Source organism: Myotis daubentonii, chromosome 1 (assembly GCF_963259705.1).
Source record: "Myotis daubentonii chromosome 1, mMyoDau2.1, whole genome shotgun sequence".
Classification (NCBI taxonomy): Eukaryota; Metazoa; Chordata; class Mammalia; order Chiroptera; family Vespertilionidae; genus Myotis; species Myotis daubentonii.
In genome coordinates, this window is record NC_081840.1 from 46,258,910 (window position 1) to 46,279,482 (window position 20,573).

A 20,573-nucleotide genomic window follows, 5' to 3' on the forward strand; every position below is an offset into this window, starting at 1 on the left:
TTGATTTCAGAGAAGGGAAAGGGAGAGATAGAGGTAGAAACATCAATGATGAGAGAGAATCATCGGTCAGCTGCCTCCTGCAAGCTCCCCAGTAGGGATTGAGCCTGCAACCCAGGCATGTGCCCTTGACCAGAATCAAACCCAGGACCATTCAGTCTGCAGGCCAATGCTCTATCCACTGAACCAAACCAGCTAGGGCCACAGAATGATTTGAGGTAGAGATCTACTATAGATATTTTCTAAGCTGGTGGCCAATCATCTCATCATATATTAAATCCTTTCCTTACTATTTAGAAATATTACCTTTATCAAATATTAAATTTACACACATATAAACACACACCCATGCACATATACACATACAATACAGACACACAGGTTTCCTTCTGGAGTCTATTAATTCATTACTTATTCCTGTGCCCAAACTGTATCTAATTTTTTTTAAAGTTTTTTTTTTAATAAAACTACTGTAATTATCTAGTAAGACAAGTTTCCCTCCCTGTTCATTTTCAAAATTTTCTTAGCTACTCTTACATGTTTCCAGCAAAAGATAAAGAGAGAATCTTAAAAACAGCAAGAGAAAGTAACTCAGTTACCTACAAGGGAATACCCATACGACTGTCAGCTGATTTCTCAACAGAAACTTTGCAGGCCAGAAGGGAGTGGCAAGAAATATTCAAAGTGATGAATACCAAGAACCTACAACCAAGATTACTTTATCCAGCAAAGCTATCATTCAGAATTGAAGGTCAGATAAAGAGCTTCACAGATAAGGAAAAGCTAAAGGAGTTCATCACCACCAAACCAGGATTATATGAAATGCTGAAAGGTATCCTTTAAGAAGAGGAAGAGGAAGAAAAAGGTAAAGATACAAATTATGAACAACAAATATGCATCTATCAACAAGTGAATCTAAGATCAAGTGAATAAATAATCTGATGAACAGAATGAACTGGTGATTATAATAGAATCAGGGACATAGAAAGGGAATGGACTATTCTTGGGGGGGAAAGGGGTGTGGGAGATTCGGGAAGAGACTGGACAAAAATCGTGCACCTATGGATGAGGACAGTGGGTGGGGAGTGAGGGCGGAGAGTGGGGCGGGAACTGGGAGGAGGGGAGTTATTGGGGGGGGGGGGAGAGGAACAAATGTAATAAGCTGAACAATAAAGATTTAATTAAAAAAAATAAATAAATAAAGTTTTTTTTTTAATAAAACTACTGTAATTATCTAGTAAGACAAGTTTCCCTCCCTGTTCATTTTCAAAATTTTCTTAGCTACTCTTACATGTTTCTATTCCAAATGAATATATTATTTTTTTAAATCAACAAAAATAACAGATCCATTAGATGTGGTAAATCTTTTACAATCAAACCATCCCCTCCTTTCAGACCTTTTCTGCTGCTACCCACTTACTTGCTATGATACTCGGCTAGTGGATTTTCATCTTCCACGATCTTCCTGCCTGCAAAGTCAATGGTGATCTTCTTAGAAAGCCGAGAGGCATGTCGAAATTCTCTGAGCTCCTCCTCTCGCTTCTGCAAAGTTTCCCGCTCAATTTTGGATAACCACTGGTTAGAATCACTGGCAAAGTAATCTGATTCATCATCAATTACTTGGGTCCTTCGAATACTAAGAAAAAGAAAAACAACAACACATGGCAATTAGGTCACCTATTGACAAATAGGAACTTGATTACTGGGAAACTGCTTCAAGGTAGCTAACTCTTATGCTGTTCTAAAGGTTATTATCTCAAATATGGAGGTCCAAGAATGTTCTAAAACCAGGTCAACCTCTGCCTGGTTCCTAGCTTCTGCATATTAATTATCTCCATTGCAAGCTCAGCTCAGCTCAGCTCAGCTCCTAAAACTAATCTCATCGTCAGCCAGGAAAAGACACTGCACCACTGTCCTAGCTCCCTTAATACAGTACTCTAGTCCTCATCTTCTGAAATCTGGGCTTCTGCCTGGTTTTGCTGCAGCTGAGTTCATGTCTTGGCAACTTACTTATTTAATATGATAGTCCCTCTATAACTGGGACTTAGTCTATTCTTGTTAGGCCCAACTGCTACCCTTTCCCTTCCTTAGAAACTGGTGTTCTGCCGAGACCGGTTTGGCTCAGTGGATAGAGCGTCGGCCTGCGGACTGAAGGGTCCCGGGTTCGATTCCGTTCAGGGGCATGTACCTGGGTTGCGGGCACGTCCCCAGTGGGAGATGTGCAGGGGGCAGCTGATCGATGTTTCTCATCGATGTTCCTAACTCTCTATCTCTCTCCCTTCTTCTCTGTAAAATATATTTTAAAAAAAAAAAAAAAGAAAAGAAACTGGTGTTCTAATCTGGACTCTCAGTCCTGTGGCTTATTCTTAGGACACTTACTCTCTACTACTATATGTCAGACCCCCTTCCCCAAATCTCCAGTCCTTTACTAATACAGTGGCCAAATTCTGAATATGATAATCAGGCCTCTTTCTAACAAAGAAACTGAGAACTAGAAGAAATCTTGATGATCCACTCTCTCATTCCACAGATAATAAACCCAGGGCTCACAGAAGTTAAGTAATACTCTAAAATAACAAATCGCCCTAGCCGGTTTGGCACTGTGGATAGAGCATCGGCCTGTGGACTGAACGGTCCCGGGTTCAATTCTGATCAAGGGCATGTACCTAGGTTGCAGGCTCCTCCCCTGCCCAGGCCCTGCTCAGGGCGCGTGCAGGAGGCAACCAATGGATATGTTTCTCTCACATCAATATTTCTCTCTGTCTTTCCCTCTCTCTTCTACTCTCTCTAAAAATCAATGGAAAAATATCCTCGGGTGAGGATTAAAAAATAATAATAAAATGACAAATCAACTAGATTTGTGCATAATTACAAATTTGTAATATTATAGGGAAACACTCAAATCATATTCATATAGTGATTTCAATTACTCAAGATTCAGCTGGAATTATAAAAGTTTTAAGGTAGACCGAGTAGGAAGCTTAAGAGGGCTCAGGAGAAAATTGGTCCTATATATGAACCTGAATAATGCAAGTGGTACCCTTGAACAAATCAGCAAAAGGGCAACATCAATAGAGAGAGACACTTTTCCAGTTTTTACTTATCAAGAGATGTACTCCATTTCTAATTCTATTTCTAAGGTTAAGTTTTATTGAGTAGGTCTAAAAGTAATATTTAAAGGATTAAGAGTAAATATGGAGCCCTAACTGGTTTGGCTCAGTGGATAGAGCGTCAGCCTGCGGACTCAGGGGTCCCAGGTTCGATTCCGGTTAGGGGCATGTACCTTGGTTACGGGCACATTCCCAGTGGGGCATGTGCAGGAGGTAGCTGATATCTCTCTTTCATCTATGTTTCTAACTCTCTATCCCTCTCCCTTCCTCTCTGTAAAAAATCAATAAAAATATATATTTAAAAAAAAGAGTAATATGGAGTTACAAACCTGGTAATAGGCTTAAGAAATAGTTTTCAAAGTTATATCTCATGTATTCATAGCAAACAGTTTGGTATTAGAAGGGCCAAAGGATTAAAAACACACATATAGCCCTAGCCGGCTTGGCTCAGTTGATAGAGCGTCGGCCTGCGGACTGAGGAGTCCCGGGTTTGATTCCGGTCAAGGGCATATGCCTGGGTTGCTGGCTCCCTCTCCCTTCCTCTCTGAAATCAATAAAAACATATTTAAAAAAAAATACACATACACAAAGAATTGTAATGCCAGGGATAGACTACCAGGTCATTTACAGTAAATAAGAGATTTGGGGGTCTAAGAACCCTCACGTGACCATTTGAGAAGTGAGCATTTATGTCCTATTTAATTTCTTCTCTTTTTACCATTAACTGATTTTCAACATATGTATTTGGTCCCAAAGAAGAAGATGAAAGAGAAAGAAATAGAAAATAGAACTAGCAAATTCTGTCTCTTAAAAAAAAGTCAGCCCTAACTGGTTTGGCTCAGTGGATAGAGCAATCGGCCTGCAGACTGAAGGGTCCCAGGTTCAATTCCAGTCAAGGGCATGTACCTTGGTTGTGGGCACATCCCCAGTAGGGGGTGTGCAGGAGGCAGCTGATGGATGTTTCTCTCTCATCAATGTTTCTAACTCTCTATTCCTCTCCCCTTCCTCTTTGTAAAAAATCAATAAAATATATTTTTTTAAAAAAGAAAGAAAAGTCAGTGGGCTAAATGACAAAAACATAGGAATGTAAAAGCCAATTGAGAAACATTTTAATATATTAATCATTAAATTAGAAAACAAATTTCGTGTCAATGATATGGCGTTACCTACACTCGCCCAGAGGCAACGTCTCATAGATATTCCACAGCCCAACACAACAGTTTGCACTCTAATATATATGATGACTGAATGTCTGTAAGTGAAACATGTGGGGAATTATTCAACCCAAAGAAACTTTCCAGATGTACACTAGCATGTATTAAAAATTAAAAAAAAATGTTTCTCAGTAGGATCCTCTTGGTGGGATATATTTTAAAAAACTTTATTCAAACATCGATTTAAAAAATACATATAGGCCTCCTATGTAGAGCATCCAAGCTGTTCTTTCCCTGTAATCTTTTTCATACTCCACCCCTAAGAATGTATCAAGTGCCAAAATAATTTCTAATCTGTGGGCAGAATCTGTGGACTAGTCTACCTCTTAGCATTTGTTCTAATCATCATACCTAGTTCTATCAAACTCCAACAGTTTGTCTTTATGCTTGATAGCCTTCTCCAGACCAGACTTAAATCGCACCTCTTGATGAGGAAGAAGGTCCTTGGTAGAGATGTCCACTTTTCCAGAATTCTCCGTCCCTAAAATTCAATAAGAAAATCAAATGGTGTCAGCTTACAATACAAATTAGTTGTATCACTGTGCAGCGAAAAATAAAATCAGAAGATCTGGCTTTGCCCTGATGACTGACAGCCTTCATTTCAATGGAAAACAAGTACACAGGCAGTGCTTGGCACATAGTAGGTTCTCAATAAATATTAAGGTCCATTTCTTCCCTTATAGAAATTTGGATCACCAAGGGGTACCAAACTGTTTAACAACACAATATTAAATGCTTTAAAAATGAAAAACTGTATTAAGTAGGACTGAATATCACCATTAAACATACTTTTATATTTTATTCTTTTTAATATATTTTATTGATATTTTACAGAGAGGAAGGGAGAGAGATAGAGAGTTAGAAACATCAATAACAGAGAAACATCAATCAGCTGCCTCCCTGCACACTCCCTACTGGGGATGTGCCCGCAACCAACGTACATGCCCTTGACTGGAATTGAACCCGGGACCCTCGAGTCCGCAGGCCGACACTCTATCCACTGAGCCAAATCAGTCAGGGCCATACTTTTATATTTTAAAACTAAAAACTAAATAATGGAAGAAATAGCCTGGCTGGTGTGGCCCAGTGGTTGAGCATTGACCTGTGAACTCGGAGGTCATGATTCAATTCCTGGTCAGGGGACATGGCAAGGTTGCAAGCTTGATCCCCAGTAGGGGGCATGTAGGAGACAGCTGATCAATGATTCTATCTCATTGTTGATGTTTCTATCTCTCCCTCTCCCTTCCTCTCTGAAATCAATAAAATTTTTAAAAATAAATAAATAATGGAAGAAACAGGAGAATTGCAAAAAGAAAATAGAAATAATGAGAACTTATTAGATACTAAGGCACTTAATATACATTATTTAATACTCATAATAACCTTGTCAGAAAGTTTGTATTATCTGTTTTACAGATAAACAAAGTTCAGAAATAATAAAATTACTGAATTTACTCAGAGATTAGAAAGTAAAAATAAAATTTAAATTTAGGTCTAATTAAATAAAGCCCACATTCATTCCTTGGCCTCGTGTTATCTACTTTGTGACAGCATACTATAAATCTACAACTCCCAGAAAAAGAGCCATAAATTATGACAAAACCAAGATCTAAAAGTTGTTACGAAAACAACTAGGCTATAATGAAGGCTGACCTTTCTCTTTATCTCAAAATCCTATTAAATCTTTTTTTTAAAATTTAAAAACAGCCCTGGCCAGTGTGGCTCAGGTGGTTAGAGTGTTGCCCCATGCACCAAAGGGTCATGAGTCTACTCTGGGTCAGGGCACATACACAGGTTGTGGGTTTGATCCTGGTTGAGGTGCCTATGAAAGGCAACTGATTGATGTTTCTCTCTCTTTCTCCTTCTCTCTCCCTTCCTCTCTCTCTGGAATCAATGAAAAAACTCACATCCTCGGATGAGGAAAAAAAATTAGCCCAGCCAGCTTGGCTCAGTGGTTGAGCATCTACCTATGAACCAGGAAGTCACAATTCGATTCCTGGTCAAGGCACATGCCTGGGTTGCAGGCTCAATCCCCAGTGTGGGGCATGCAGGAGGCAGTCCATCAGTGATTCTCTCTCATCACTGATGCTTCTATCTCTTTCCCCTTAAACCTTCCTCTCAGAAATCAATAAAAATGTATGTTTTAAACAAACATACAGACACAAAAAAAGACAACCAGAGAGATTGACTGATTCTTATATTCTGAATATAAAAAAAAACACTTAGCCCTGACCGGTTTGGCTCAGTGGATAGAGCGTCAGCCTGTGGACTCAAGGGTCCCAGGTTCGAATCCGGTCAAAGGCATGTACCTTGGTTGCAGGCACATCCCCAGTAGGGAGTGTGCAGGAGGCAGCTGAAAAAGCACTTAGAACTATCGTTTCTCATAATAATGACTTTAAAGAAATCCTAATTAAAAAAATATTGAGGGGACTTCCAGACAAGATGGTCATGTAGATAAATGCAACAAGAAAATCCTCCCACAACCATGTCCAAATTACAACTAAACTTACAAAACAACCATCATTCTGAACAGCCTGAAATCTAGCTGAATGTTAGTTCTACAATTAGAGATTTACAGAATAAGCCACATTGAGACTATAGGAGGGGCAGAAACACAAAACAGGCAGGTCCCACAGCCACGTGAGCCAGATAAAAATTGAAAGGAGTCCTGGCGGGGGCTCAGTGGTTAGAGCATCAGCCAGTGGACTAAAGGGTTGCAGCGTTAATTCTGGTCAAGGGCACATACCTCAGTTGGCGAGCTTGACTACCTCCCCCATGAGGGAGTTTGCAGTAGGCAACCAATCAATGTTTCTCTCTCCCCATCTCTTCCACTCTCTTTATAAGTCAGTGGAAAGAATGCCCTCAGGTAAGGATAAAAATAAATAAATAAATAAATAAAATGATGATTTACTCTGGATGTTATAATTTTTTAAAATGGAAGAAATACCTTAGCTGAGGAGGACTTTCTGAAGAACGAGGGGTTCCAGCCCATACCAGGCCCCCAGTGTTCAGGTTCCAGTACCAGAAAGAGAAGTCCCCATAACTTCTGGCTGTAAAAACCAGTGGGGAGTGTGGCTGAGTGAGAGGCTGCTGAAGTCCCAGGTAGTTCTTAAAGGGCCCATGCATGAACCTACTAGGACTCACTTCCTCTGAGATCCAGTGCAGGGGCAGCAACTTGAAAGGCATCAGAACCATAAGGGGAGGAATTGAATTGTCTGACATCAGGGGGAAAACTGGCAGAGGACAGCTCTTTACTAGATAAAAGTGCTGACAGAGATTATTGTTCTTTTTCTGAGACCCTCCTCCCCAACAGAGCCAGCAGGCACCACATCTCACTCTCCATCAAACTGATTCACAGTGTTCACCCCACCCAGGTGATTCCCTGAGACCCTGCCCCACCCAACTTGTAGGCCCACCCAAGCTGTTTCCAGTGGTTTTTCTATACAAACTGCCTGTTTTAGCTCCTGTTGCAGACTTTCCTAAAATCTCTTAAAAGTTCAAAAATTACAAACAAGCAGCATCCGGTCTTGGCATGCCCCATATCTCTTGCTAAGTGGGCCCAAGCCTGGTACGGGCAGCAGCTAGCCTTGGTTTGCAGCTTAGCCTCTCGTGGGCACCTCCAAGATCAGTATAAGTAGCAGCCTTCTGCAGATCACTCAGTAGCTCCTGCTGGGTGCCCCAGGCAGAACACAGGCAGCAGCTGACTTTGCACCTCGTAAGAGGCCCCAGAGCCAGTGTACTCAGTGAACAGCTTCAGACCATGCCAGATTACAACCCTACCACATCCAGGAGTGACAAATTCAAGGGGCAAACTTGGTGAGCATCAAAGCCCTACTGAAGCAAATATTGCTGGGTAGGATCAGCTCCAGCACAGCAGCTCCTCTGCTGTAATCAGTTGATTATTGCAGCCTGGGGGAGATGGATGTCAATCCCTCCCAGTACTGCCAATAGCAATCAAAGCTCAACTACAACAGGACACTGCACACAGCCCATACAGAGGTGTAACTAGAGTGCCCAGCTTGGGAGACTGGGGAGGCTATGTTATTAGACCCTAAAGGACACATAGTACACAAGACCACTATACCAGGTCTGGGAGAGGTAGCAGCTCTACCTAATACATAGCAACACACTTAGGGAAGCAGCCAAAATGCAGAGACAAAGAAACAGATTCCAAATGAAAGAAGAGAAGAAATCTCCAGAAAAAGAACTAAATGAAATGGAGGCAAGCAAACTACCAGATACAGAGTTCAAAACAATGGCTATAAGGATGCTCAAGAAACTTAGTGATAATTCAACAGCATGAAAAAGAACACAGAAACCATAAAAAAAAACTGTCTGAAATGAAGGAAACAATAACTGAAATTAAGAATAAGTTACAGAGAATCAACAGTAATAGATTAAACCAAGAATCAAATCAGCAATTTGGAATATAAGGAAGCAAGAAAACCCAATCAGAGAACCAAGATGGCAGCCTAGGTAAACACTTGTACTCACTGCCTCCCACAACTAAAATATAGAACCATTATCCAGAACTGCCTGAAAGCTGGCTGAATGGAAGTCACATTGAGACTGGTAGGAGGGCCGGAGGCATGGAATGAGCTTGACCTGCACTCATGTGTGACGCTTTTTTATTTTTTTAATATATTTTATTGATTTTTTACAGAGAGGAAGGGAGAGAGATAGAGAGTTAGAAACATCGATGAAAGAGAAACATCAATCAGCTGCCTCCTGCACACTCCCCACTGGAGACGTGCCCGCAACCAAGGTACATGCCCTTGACCGGAATCAAACCTGGAACCCTTCAGTCTGCAGGCCAACGCTCTATCCACTGAGCCAAACCGGTTACAGCGTGTGACGCTTTTTTAATTGGGAGGGAGGCTGTCTCTGTGGAGACTACCCCCCTCCGTGAGAAGCAAGGAGTCCCAGCTCCACACCAGACCCCAGCCCAGGCTCTCAGAGCTGGGAAAAGAAGTTCCTATAATTAAGTGCTGTAAAAACCAGCAGAGATTGGGGCTCAGTGGTACGGAGGCTGATGGAAACCCACCTGTTCCTCTTAAAGGGCTGGGGCAGGAAGGAACTTACAAAGTCCTGCTTACTCTGAGCTCCAGCACCAAGGCAAGGCCCTAGGTGACACAGGCACATACAAGGAGGAACTGAATTATCTGCCAATGGGGCAGGAACTCAGGGACAGCTTTCTTCCAGACGGAGGTATTCACAGGGATCATTGTTCTTATGCTGGGACCCCCCCAGTTGCAGGGCTGACTGGCAGCCATTTCTGTTTGTCCCACCATGGTAATTCCCTGAGACCCCACCCCATCCAATTTGCAGCCCCACCCAACCTGTGCAGCAGCTTTTGCATATGAATGGCTTGTCCTTGCCCAGGCTTCAGACTTTGCTAAAGTCTCTCAAACTGCAACCGGATCACGGAGCCCCAAACCTATTAATAAAATGCCCAAGACCCGTCACTAGCATCAGCCTGCCTTGCTTTACATTTGTGCCTTGCCTGGGCACTTCCAAACCCAATACAAATAGGAGGAATCTGCAGATCTCTCTGTAGCTCCTGCTGGGTGACCCCAGGCAGTGGCTGACTTTGCACCTCCTTGGAGGCCCAACAGCCAGTGCACCCAGAGGACAGCATCAGACCATACTATATTACAACTCTACACATCCATAAGCAACACACTCAAGGGGCAGACCCAGTGAGCACCAAAACCCCACTGAAGCAAGTCCTGTTCCATCAGGGTGTCTCTTGCATAGCAGCTTTCCCACTGTAGTCACAGCTGGTCCTCACAGGCAATTGGCCTGGAAGTCAATTCCTCCCAGTGACACCAACAGCAATCAAGTCTCAACTATAACAAGACTGTGCACACAGCCCATAAAGGGGCTTACCTAGAGTGCTCAGCTTAGGTGAGTGGGGAGGCTAAGCCACTGGGCCCTATAGGACACCTATCAACAAAATTCCCAAGACCTGCACTAGTATCAGCCTGCCTTGCTTTACAGCTGGGCCTTGCCTGGGCACTTTCAAACTACACAGGCCACTCTACCAACTCAAGGAGACATAGCAGCTCTACCCAGGCCACTCTACCAACTCAAGGAGACATAGCAGCTCTACCCAATACACAGAAACAAACACAGGGAAGCAGCCAAATGTGGAGACAAAGAAACATGTCACAAATTAAAGAAATGGAAGAAAGCAAACTATTGAATATAGAGTTGAAAACCATGGTTATAATGTTACGCAATAATCTTAATGAGAGCTTCAAGGGATTTAGTGAGACTTTTAAGGATCTTAGAATGCCAAAAAAAAATGGAAAAGGACCAGTCAGAAATTAAGCATACACTGAGTGAAATAAAGAATAATCTACAGGGATGCAACAGTAGAGTAGATGGTTCTAAGAACTAAATTAATGATTTGAAATATGAGGAAGGAAAAAACACCCAACCAGAAGAGAAAAAAGAAAAAATAATCCCAAAATATGAAGATAGTGTAAGAAGCCTCTGGGACAATTTCAAATGTACCAACATTCGTATCATGGGGGTGCCAGAAGAAGAGAGAGAGCAAGATACTAAAAACCTATTTGAAGAAATAACGACAGAAAACTTTCCCTACCTGGTAAAAGAAATAGACTTACAAGTCCAGGAAGCGCAGAGAGTCCCAAACAAGAGGAACCCAAAGAGGACCACACCAAGACACATCATAATTAAAATTCCAGGGGCTAAAGACAAAGAACCTTAAAAGCAGCAGGAGAAAAGTAGTTTAGTTACCTACAAGGGAGCACCCATATGCCTGTCAGCTGATTTCTCAACAGGAACTATGCTGGCCAGAAGGGAGTGGCAAGAAATATTCAAAGTGATGAATAACAAGGACCTACAACCAAGATTATTCTACCCAGCAAAACTATCATTTAGAATTGAAGGTCAGATAAAGAGCTTCACAGACAAGAAGAAGCTTAAGAAGTTCATCACCACCAAACCAGTATTACATAAAATGTTGAAGGATATTCTCTAAGAAAAGGAAGAGGAAGAAAAAGATAAAAAATATGAACAATAGGGAGAACCAAGATGGCGGCATAGGTTAATGCTGGAGTTTGCTGCTTTGAACAACTACTTCAAAAGTAAAACGAAAAGACGGAAAGGACATCACCCAGAACCACAGGAACACTGGCTGAGTGGAAGTCCTACAACTAGGAGGAAAGAGAAACGCATACGGACACTCAGAGGAGGCGCAGTGCTGAAGTCAAATACTGAGGTGCGGAGTGCGCGGAGCAGGCTGGCGGCGGAGGGCGCAGTTGGCGTTTTCAATCGGGAGGGAGTCGCAGACTCTGAGCTCCAGATACAGGAGCGTCTTTAGGGACCCAGACTCAAACGGGAGAAGCGGGACTGTCTGGCTTCGGTCAGAGCGAGTGCAGCTTTCTCTCCGAGCTTTGCAGCGTGTGCTGGGACTCAGAGAGGCAGAGCCCCTGGGGACAGGACTGAGAGCCGCCATAACTGCTCTCTCTGGCCCACCCTGTTGATCCTGTGCGACCGGCCCTACCGAAGCCCTGCACAGAGGCATTTGCCGGATAGCCTCAGGCAAAGGCTAGATTAGCACCTCCCTAGAGGACAGAAGTTCTCTCACTGCTGACACAGCTGATTCTCATAGCCACTTGGCCTGGAGGTCAAACCCTCCCTGGTGTTAGCTACAACAATCAAGGTTTAACTATAAGACTGCGAACAAAGATCACTAGGGGGTGCACCAAGGAAGCATAACAAAATGCGGAGACAAAGAAACAGGACAAAATTGTCAAAGGAAGATATAGAGTTCAGAACCACACTTTTAAGGTCTCTCAAGAACTGTTTAGAAGCCGCCGATAAACTTAATGAGATCTACAAGAAAACTAATGAGACCCTCGATGTTATATTGGGGAACCAACTAGAAATTAAGCATACACGGACTGAAATAACGAATATTATACAGACTCCCAACAGCAGACCAGAGGAGCGCAAGAATCAAGTCAATGATTTGAAATGCGAGGAAGCAAAAAACACCCAACCGGAAAAGCAAAATGAAAAAAGAATCCAAAAATGCGAGGATAGTGTAAGGAGCCTCTGGGACAGCTTCAAGCGTACCAACATCAGAATTATAGGGGTGCCAGAAGATGAGAGAGACCAAGATATTGAAAACCTATTTGAAGAAATAATGACAGAAAACTTCCCCCACCTGGTGAAAGAAATGGACTTACAGGTCCAAGAAGCGCGGAGAACCCCAAACAAAAGGAATCCAAAGAGGACCACACCAAGACACATCATAATTAAAATGCCAAGAGCAAAAGATAAAGAGAGAATCTTAAAAACAGCAAGAGAAAGAAACTCAGTTACCTACAAGGGAATACCCATACGACTGTCAGCTGATTTCTCAACAGAAACTTTGCAGGCCAGAAGGGAGTGGCAAGAAATATTCAAAGTGATGAATACCAAGAACCTACAACCAAGATTACTTTATCCAGCAAAGCTATCATTCAGAATTGAAGGTCAGATAAAGAGCTTCACAGATAAGGAAAAGCTAAAGGAGTTCATCACCACCAAACCAGGATTATATGAAATGCTGAAAGGTATCCTTTAAGAAGAGGAAGAGGAAGAAAAAGGTAAAGATACAAATTATGAACAACAAATATGCATCTATCAACAAGTGAATCTAAGAATCAAGTGAATAAATAATCTGATGAACAGAATGAACTGGTGATTATAATAGAATCAGGGACATAGAAAGGGAATGGACTATTCTTGGGGGGGAAAGGGGTGTGGGACATTCGGGAAGAGACTGGACAAAAATCGTGCACCTATGGATGAGGACAGTGGGTGGGGAGTGAGGGCAGAGGGTGGGGAGGGAACTGGGAGGAGGGGAGTTATGGGGGGGGGGGAAGAGGAACAAATGTAATAAGCTGAACAATAAAGATTTAATTTAAAAAAAATATGAACAATAAAAAGGCAATAAATACATATCAATTGAATCTAAAAATTAAAAATAAATGAATAAGAAATCTAATGAACAGAATTAACTTGTGAATAAAATAGAATCACAGTCATGGAATGGGAACATATGGACGATTCTCAGATGGGAGGGGGCAGGAAGAGATTAAACAAAGATCTTATATGCATATTAGAAGCAGATTTGTGCACTGGTGAGGTCCTTCAGCCTGGCCTATGCCCTCTCGAAATCTGGGACCCCTCGGGGGATGTTGGACTGCTGGTTTTGGCCCGATCCCCACAGGCCAGGCCGAGGGACCCCACCAGTGCAAGAATCCATGCACTGGGCCTCTAGTATGCATATAAGATCTTTGGTTAATCTCTTCCCACCCTTCCCCTACCCTCCTTCCCTCTGAGATTCATCGGTCTTTTCCATGTTTCCATGCCTGTGGTTTCCACTCTTGCATTGAGCATCTGCCCCCTGATGGTCAGTGTGCATCATAGCTACCAGACAGTTGGCCCATCGTTTAGACTTTTATATATATAGATATGCATTACCTATGGACATAAACAATAGGACGGTGAAGGCCTGGGGCAGGAACCAGGTGGAGGGGGGCAATGGGGAGAAAAAGGGGAACATCTGTAATACTCTCAGCAATAAAGATGAAAAAAATAATAATAAATTAACATGTTAAGCGCCACGTCAGTCACCAGTGACTGACACTATACTTTCCATCGGACCGGTCAGTCACTGGTGTTGCCAGCATATCAGTGAAATCTGATATTGCGGGCTAAACAGGAAGGAAGACAAAACAGGCTTGGCGCTTAATGTGTTAATTAATAAATAAATAAAAAGGAAAAAACACACAAAATAATCAGAGCAGCAAAAAGAGCCCGGCTGGTCTGGCTCAGTGGTTGAGCATTGACCTATAAATCAGGAGGTCATGGTTTGATTCCCAGGAGGGGCACATACCCAGATTGCAGGCTCAATCCCTGAATGGGGGACATGTAGGAGGCATTCGATCGATGATTCTCTCTCATCACTGATGTTTTTCACTCTCTCTATCCCTTCCTCTCAGAAATCAATAAAAATATTTTTTTAAAGAAAAAGGAATACGAAGAAATGAGGATAGTGTAAGGAGCTTCTGGGACAACTTCAAGCATAAGATTCGTATCATGGGGTGCCAGAAGGAGAAGAGAGAAAAAAATATTGAAAACCTATTTGAAAAAGAAATGACAGAAAACTTCCCTAACCTGGTGAAGAAAATAGACATACAAGTCTAGGAAGCACAGACAGTCCCAAACAAGTTGAGTCTAAAGAGGCCCCACACCAAGACAGAGCATAATTAAAAGGCAAAAAGACAAAGACAGAATCTTAAAAGCAGAAAGAAAAAAAGAGTTTGTTACCAGTGAGGGAGCTCCCCTAGGCTAGAAGGGGTTACCAAGAAATATTCAAAGTGATGAAAAGCAAGAACCTACAACCAAGATTACTTTATCCAGCAAAGCTATCATTTAGAACCAAAGGATAGATGAAGACCTTCCCAGATAAGAAAAAACTAAAGGAGTTCATCACCACCAAACCAATATTATATGAAGTGTTAAAGCAGTGGTTCTCAACCTGGGGGTCGAACGACCCTTTCACAGGATCGCCTAAGACCATCAGAAAACACATATATAATTACATATTGTTTTTGTGATTAATCACATTTTGACGGGTGCCAGATGAGAGAGGGTTTGGGGTATTAGGCAAAAAAGGTGAAGGGATTAAGAAGTACAAATTGGTTGTAACAGAATAGTCATGAGTCTGTTCTGCAATTTAGTTGTTGTAATGTGAATGTGGGAGGAGGTGAGTACTGCATTTACCTATACCGCCATCTTGACTAGAAATCTCCTCTCACTTTATTAGAATTCTTCTATGAGAAAGAGCTGTCCCTTCTCCCCCATTTAGTTAATTCAGGATATATTTTACTCATCGGGTTATAAACCATTATTATTTGTTTTTTTGTTCAATGTTATGTGGTTTTAATAATAATTTTTTTAAAAATAAATGCTTATAGAATAAATGAGTGAATAAACTGCATCTTACATACCAGGATATGAGAAAGAGAAATAAATACAGATACAACAAAATATATCCATCACCACAGTAATCCAATCAAAAGATTACTGCCTACCTGACATTAGCTTCTTGAGCAATTTCTGGCTCTTGTTTGAGTCACGCTGTAAAATATCCTGTTCTTCACGAGTACATACCTATATAGTAATAAAAGTCACATGATCCCATAGTTATTTATGTTGTTTGCTTGATATACCTACAAAGTAACTTAAATTACACATTAGCTATGGCAATAAAAAAAAATGAGACTGTTGGTGCTTTTTTATTCTGACAAACATACCAAAAAATATATATTCAAATGAGTTTTGCCCTACTCTTTCTATAGCTCCCTTCTTTCATGAACTATACAAAAAACTGATCTCATTGCAAGTGACCCTAAATGGTTTGATAATTTAAAAAAAATACACACACACACACACGTATATAAAACCTATTTTCAAAGGAGAAAGATTTGCCATCGAGAATATTGGAAAAAATATTCAATACTTTCTTTTTATTTTTTTATTTTTATTTTTTTATTTTTTATATATTTTATTGATTTTTTTACAGAGCGGAAGGGAGAGGGATAGAGAGTCAGAAACATCGATGAGAGAGAAAGATCGATCAGCTGCCTCCTGCACACCCCCCAAATGTGCCCGCAACCAAGGCACATGCCCTTGACCGGAATCGAACCTGGGACCCTTCAGTCTGCAGGCCGACGCTCTATCCACTGAGCCAGAACGGTCAGGGCTAATACTTTCTTTTTAAAAAAGCTTTCCAGCTCTAGTCATGAAATCCAAGTCTTACAGGAGAAATTATAAGCAGATATCTTATTAGAAAAAAGCAGAGAAAAAAGCAAATTACAAAGTCACCAGTAAAATCTAGCCTAGCTTTTATACTATATATATATATATATATATATATATATATATATTACTTCTTTGCCTTTGAACATTATAAAATAATGAATATATTAAGCAAAAAAAGAGTTATATTATAAAATCACTGAAATTTTAAGAAGGGAGGCAAAGAAGGGGTTACTTAAAAACAGTTTCATACTAAGCTTATAAAGCTACATGGCTTCAAGGCCAATCTGTTTTACTTTACTCTGTTTCTTGAACTGTTATATCTCCAAGGGATCTAACAGAAAATGCTGTACTTCCTAGTAATTGCCGTGGTGGCACACAGAGTTTCTGCCAGCAGCTATAGGTTGTTTCTCTAGAGAAAGCTTCATATGGGAAGATATTTTCTGAACATTTCTGATGGTAGACATTACATTTATCAGGTCATCAATTTTCTGTCAGTTTGTTCTCTGAGTATACCGAAAACTTAAGGGCTCTGAACAAAGGAATTAAAAGAAGGTAAAACAAAGCAATCCTATATAATAAAAGGCTAATATGCAAATTGTCCCCTTGGGAGTTCGGCTGACTGGGAGTTCGACTGCTGGCTATGATGTGTGCTGACCACCAGGGGGCGGCGCGGAATGAAGGAAGGCCTAGATTGGCCCTGATGGCCAGCTAGTGCTAGGGACCCTACCCATGCATGAATTTCATGCACTGGGCCTCTAGTATAAAATAGGTGCCTTCAACAACACCAAATGTCATTGCTTCAGCCAGCGAGCTCAATGCAAAATAAGTTTTTTGGGTTTTTTTTTGCTTTTTTTTAATTCTCACCCAAGGTTATGTTCTACTGATTTCGGAGAAAGGAGAAGTAAGGGGAGGGAGGGAGGGAGAAGGAGAGAGAAAGAGATGGTGGGGGGGGGGGGTGGAGAAAAGGAAACAGATTTATGAAATATTGATCAACTACTCACCCACCCCTAAACACACACACAAGCCCCCCCACACCAGGATCAAACCCACAACCCAGGTGTGTGCCCTGACTGGGAATCAAACTAACAATCTGTCGGTGCATGGGGAGATGCTCCAACTGAGTCACAATGGTCAGGGCTGACATAGTTAAGGTTTTTAGACAACCCATTAGGGTGTTTGTAAGAGGGTCATAAGTGCTACACTCTTGGGGTCATTCTCTCAGACAATACAGAGCTATAAAGAGGAGTTGTCCTGGAAACAAAACCTTTAATGACCCAAAGATTGTGTCACAATGGTTCTGTTTCTTGGGGATGTGAACCACATCTGAAGACTTTGACAAACATTTTTTACATTTTAGCCCCAAAAGTTTTCTTGAAGTTAATCTGAAACAAGACTTGGGTCTTTTAACAATGTGTATCCTCAAAACTCTTTTCACTAATAGGCCTTGTTACTAGGATAAAACATTGTTAAAAAATTCCTGATACTACAGTTTACTGGACATCACAGGGAAGAAATTTCTATGAAAAAGAGAGTACTAGGGAGGTGAATGTCCCTATTTATTAAACCAAACCACAGTAGTAAAATAAAATAGAAAAGAAGTAATTACCAGAGTACCACAGAATAAGCAAGGGCCAGAACCTTCTTGTTCACAGACTATACGCCCGCAGATCAGACAGTTATTGATCAGCTTGTGCTTCTGGCCCAGGCAATCACAAGGGTGGCGACCTGGGATCAGGACTGCAAGCTTGTCTTGTCCCTCTTTTGTATATAAACTGACAAACTTTGTCTTCTTCTTTAAGGAATTGTTGTTCTCTTGTGCCTAATTGTACAAAAATTAAAGTAACATCAAAAAATGAATGACAATGAAAACAGTCAAGGAGAGAGAACTTCAGTTCTGTTCAATAACAACTTACTCACTACTGAGAAGCCAGGAAAGAAGGAAGGGAATGGGAGAAATACAAATTAATTATAATCAAGGGTCTAGGGCAGTGGTCGGCAAACTCATTAGTCAACAGAGCCAAATATCAACAGTACAACGATTGAAATTTCCTTTGAGAGCCAAATTTTTTAAACTTAAACTATATAGGTAGGTACATTGTTATTAACTTAATTAGGGTACTCCTAAGGCTTAGGAAGAGCCACACTCAAGGGGCCAAAGAGCTGCATGTGGCTCGTGAGCTGCAGTTTGCCGACCACAGGTCTACAGAAAGATTATGCTCTAGAAAAAGTCACTAATATCCCTTACCTTTTCAGCCTTCTATTACAGTTGGTGGGAGGTAGATGTAGCAGTAAAAACTGATTATGTGGCATATTTAAGCATAGCTAAATTGAAGATCATAAGAAATAAAAATGCTTCTAAAAGCAGATGATATTTACAGATTTGGAAATATGACTAAAATAAGAATCAATAAAAATAGACTGAATAGCCCTAGCCAGTTTGGCTCAGTGGATAGGGCATCGGCCTGCAGACTGAAGGGTCCCGGGTTCAATTCCAGTCAAGGGCATGTACCTTGGTTGCGGGCTCAATCCCCAGTGGGGGGCGTGTAGGAGGTGGCTGATCGATGATTCTCATCATTGATGTTTCTATCTCTCTCTCCCTCTCCCTTCCTCTCTGAAATCAATAAAAATATTTTTTAAGAAATAGACTGAATAAGGGCCTGGCTGGAAGTTCAGTTAGTTAAAGCATTGTCCCCATAAACCAAGATTGTGGGTTCAATCCTGGGCCAGGACACATAAAGGAATCAACCAATGAATGCATATACAAGTGAAACAACAAATTGATGTTTATATCCCCCTCTCTCCCTCCCTCTCTCTAAAATCAATAAATAAAAAATTTAAAAAATAGACTCAATAAGAAAAAGACAAATAACACAAAAGAAAGATGGGCAAAAGACCTCAATAGGAATGTAATAAAAGACAATATCCAAATTGGCTAACAATCACATGAAAAGGTGCTTAACTTCATTAATCATCAAGATAATGCTAAATAAAACCACAATACATACAACTACATACCAACCAGAATGCCTAATTGAAAAAGACAGAAAATACAGAGTGTTGGCAAGAATACAGAACAATTAGAGCTCTCATACACTGCTGGAGTATAAATTGAAGCTGAACATATGCATATCCTGTGACCCAGCAATTCAACTCTTGGATATATACTCAACAGGAATGTGTAAATATGTTCACTAAAAGACAGGCAAAAGAATGCTCACTGCAGCACTGGGATTGGAAACTACCCAAATGTTCAACAGTAGATAGATGTATTCACTTAGTGGGATCCTATGTAGCAATGAGAATGAAAAGTATAGCTATAGAAAACAATATGGGTAATTCTTACAAAGTGTGTTAATTGAAATAAGCCAAAAACAAAAGAGTACATATTATTTAGCTCCATTTATACAAAGTTCATAAGCAGGCAACACATTCTCTTCCAACATTCTCTGATGTTGGAAGTTAAGAAGGAGTTTCCCTTGGGAGGGCTGTCATTTTGAGGAACACTGGGGGTCTTCTAGAGGAATGGAAATGTTTTGTTTCTGTCTATACAAGTATGGGTCAGTTTGTGAAAATTCATCTGTTCAGTTCTGCATGTGTGTTATAAAATAAAAAGTTTAAAGAGAGAAGTGTAGTTATCAGCCTCTGTCTCACTCCATTCAAGCTGTTATAACAAAATACCATAGATTAGGTAGCTTATAAACAACAGGAATTTATTTCAAACATTTCTGGAAGCTGAGAGTCCAAAATCAGGGTGTCAGCATGGTTGGGTGAGGGCCTTCTTCCAGAAATGACATGTAGATCACTGTGTCCTCACATGGTGAAAGGGGCTAGGGAAGTCCTTCCGGTCTCTTAGAAGAGCACTAATCCCATGACATAAGAACTTCCCAAAGGCCCCACACCCTAATATCATCACATTGGGCATTAGCAATTCAACATGTGAAGTGTATAGATGCCTCTCCCATATTGTGGTCTTATTTCCCTTTAAATTGAGAGTTCCTCAATCATTTCCAGAGACTGAAGTTTCACAGTGGAAAAATCTCAGAAGTCTAGCAGTTGGGAAAATACTAAAAGAGAACAATTCTTTAGTAAGTATAAAGAGATCTGAAATGCCCCAGTGTCCAAAGCCAAAAGTTGAGATATAAAGACAATATCAAATAAGTCAACTTAGGTAAAAATTAAAATGTAAGACAAGTGCTAAAGATTTTATCAAATCTAGTAGGCTGCATTTTTTCAAACTAGTCAATTATATCTTTGGCTCTCAGGGATAGAGATGGAGAGAAGATTAAAATCTCTAAGCAGAGCCCAGCCTGTGTAGCTCAGTGGTTGAGCATCAACCCACGAACCAGGAGGTCATGGTTCAATTCCAGGCCAGGGCATATGCCCAGATTGCAGGCTGGATCCC

The 20,573-nt window shown here is 41.0% G+C and overlaps 1 protein-coding gene across 3 annotated transcripts in view; it reads right to left on the bottom strand.

Annotated features, from left to right (window-relative positions):
* Window positions 1–20,573, bottom strand: part of TRIP4 (thyroid hormone receptor interactor 4) — a 70,940-nt gene that overhangs the window by 37,367 nt on the left and 13,000 nt on the right. For all 3 annotated transcript variants that reach the window (XM_059698641.1, XM_059698649.1, XM_059698657.1), the window contains exons 4-7: window positions 17,778–17,990; window positions 15,442–15,520; window positions 4,673–4,802; window positions 1,418–1,633 (exon numbers count right to left, since the gene is read on the bottom strand). In XM_059698641.1, coding sequence (XP_059554624.1) covers window positions 1,418–1,633; window positions 4,673–4,802; window positions 15,442–15,520; window positions 17,778–17,990 — 638 coding nt within the window. The remainder of the gene's footprint in view (window positions 1–1,417; window positions 1,634–4,672; window positions 4,803–15,441; window positions 15,521–17,777; window positions 17,991–20,573) is intronic.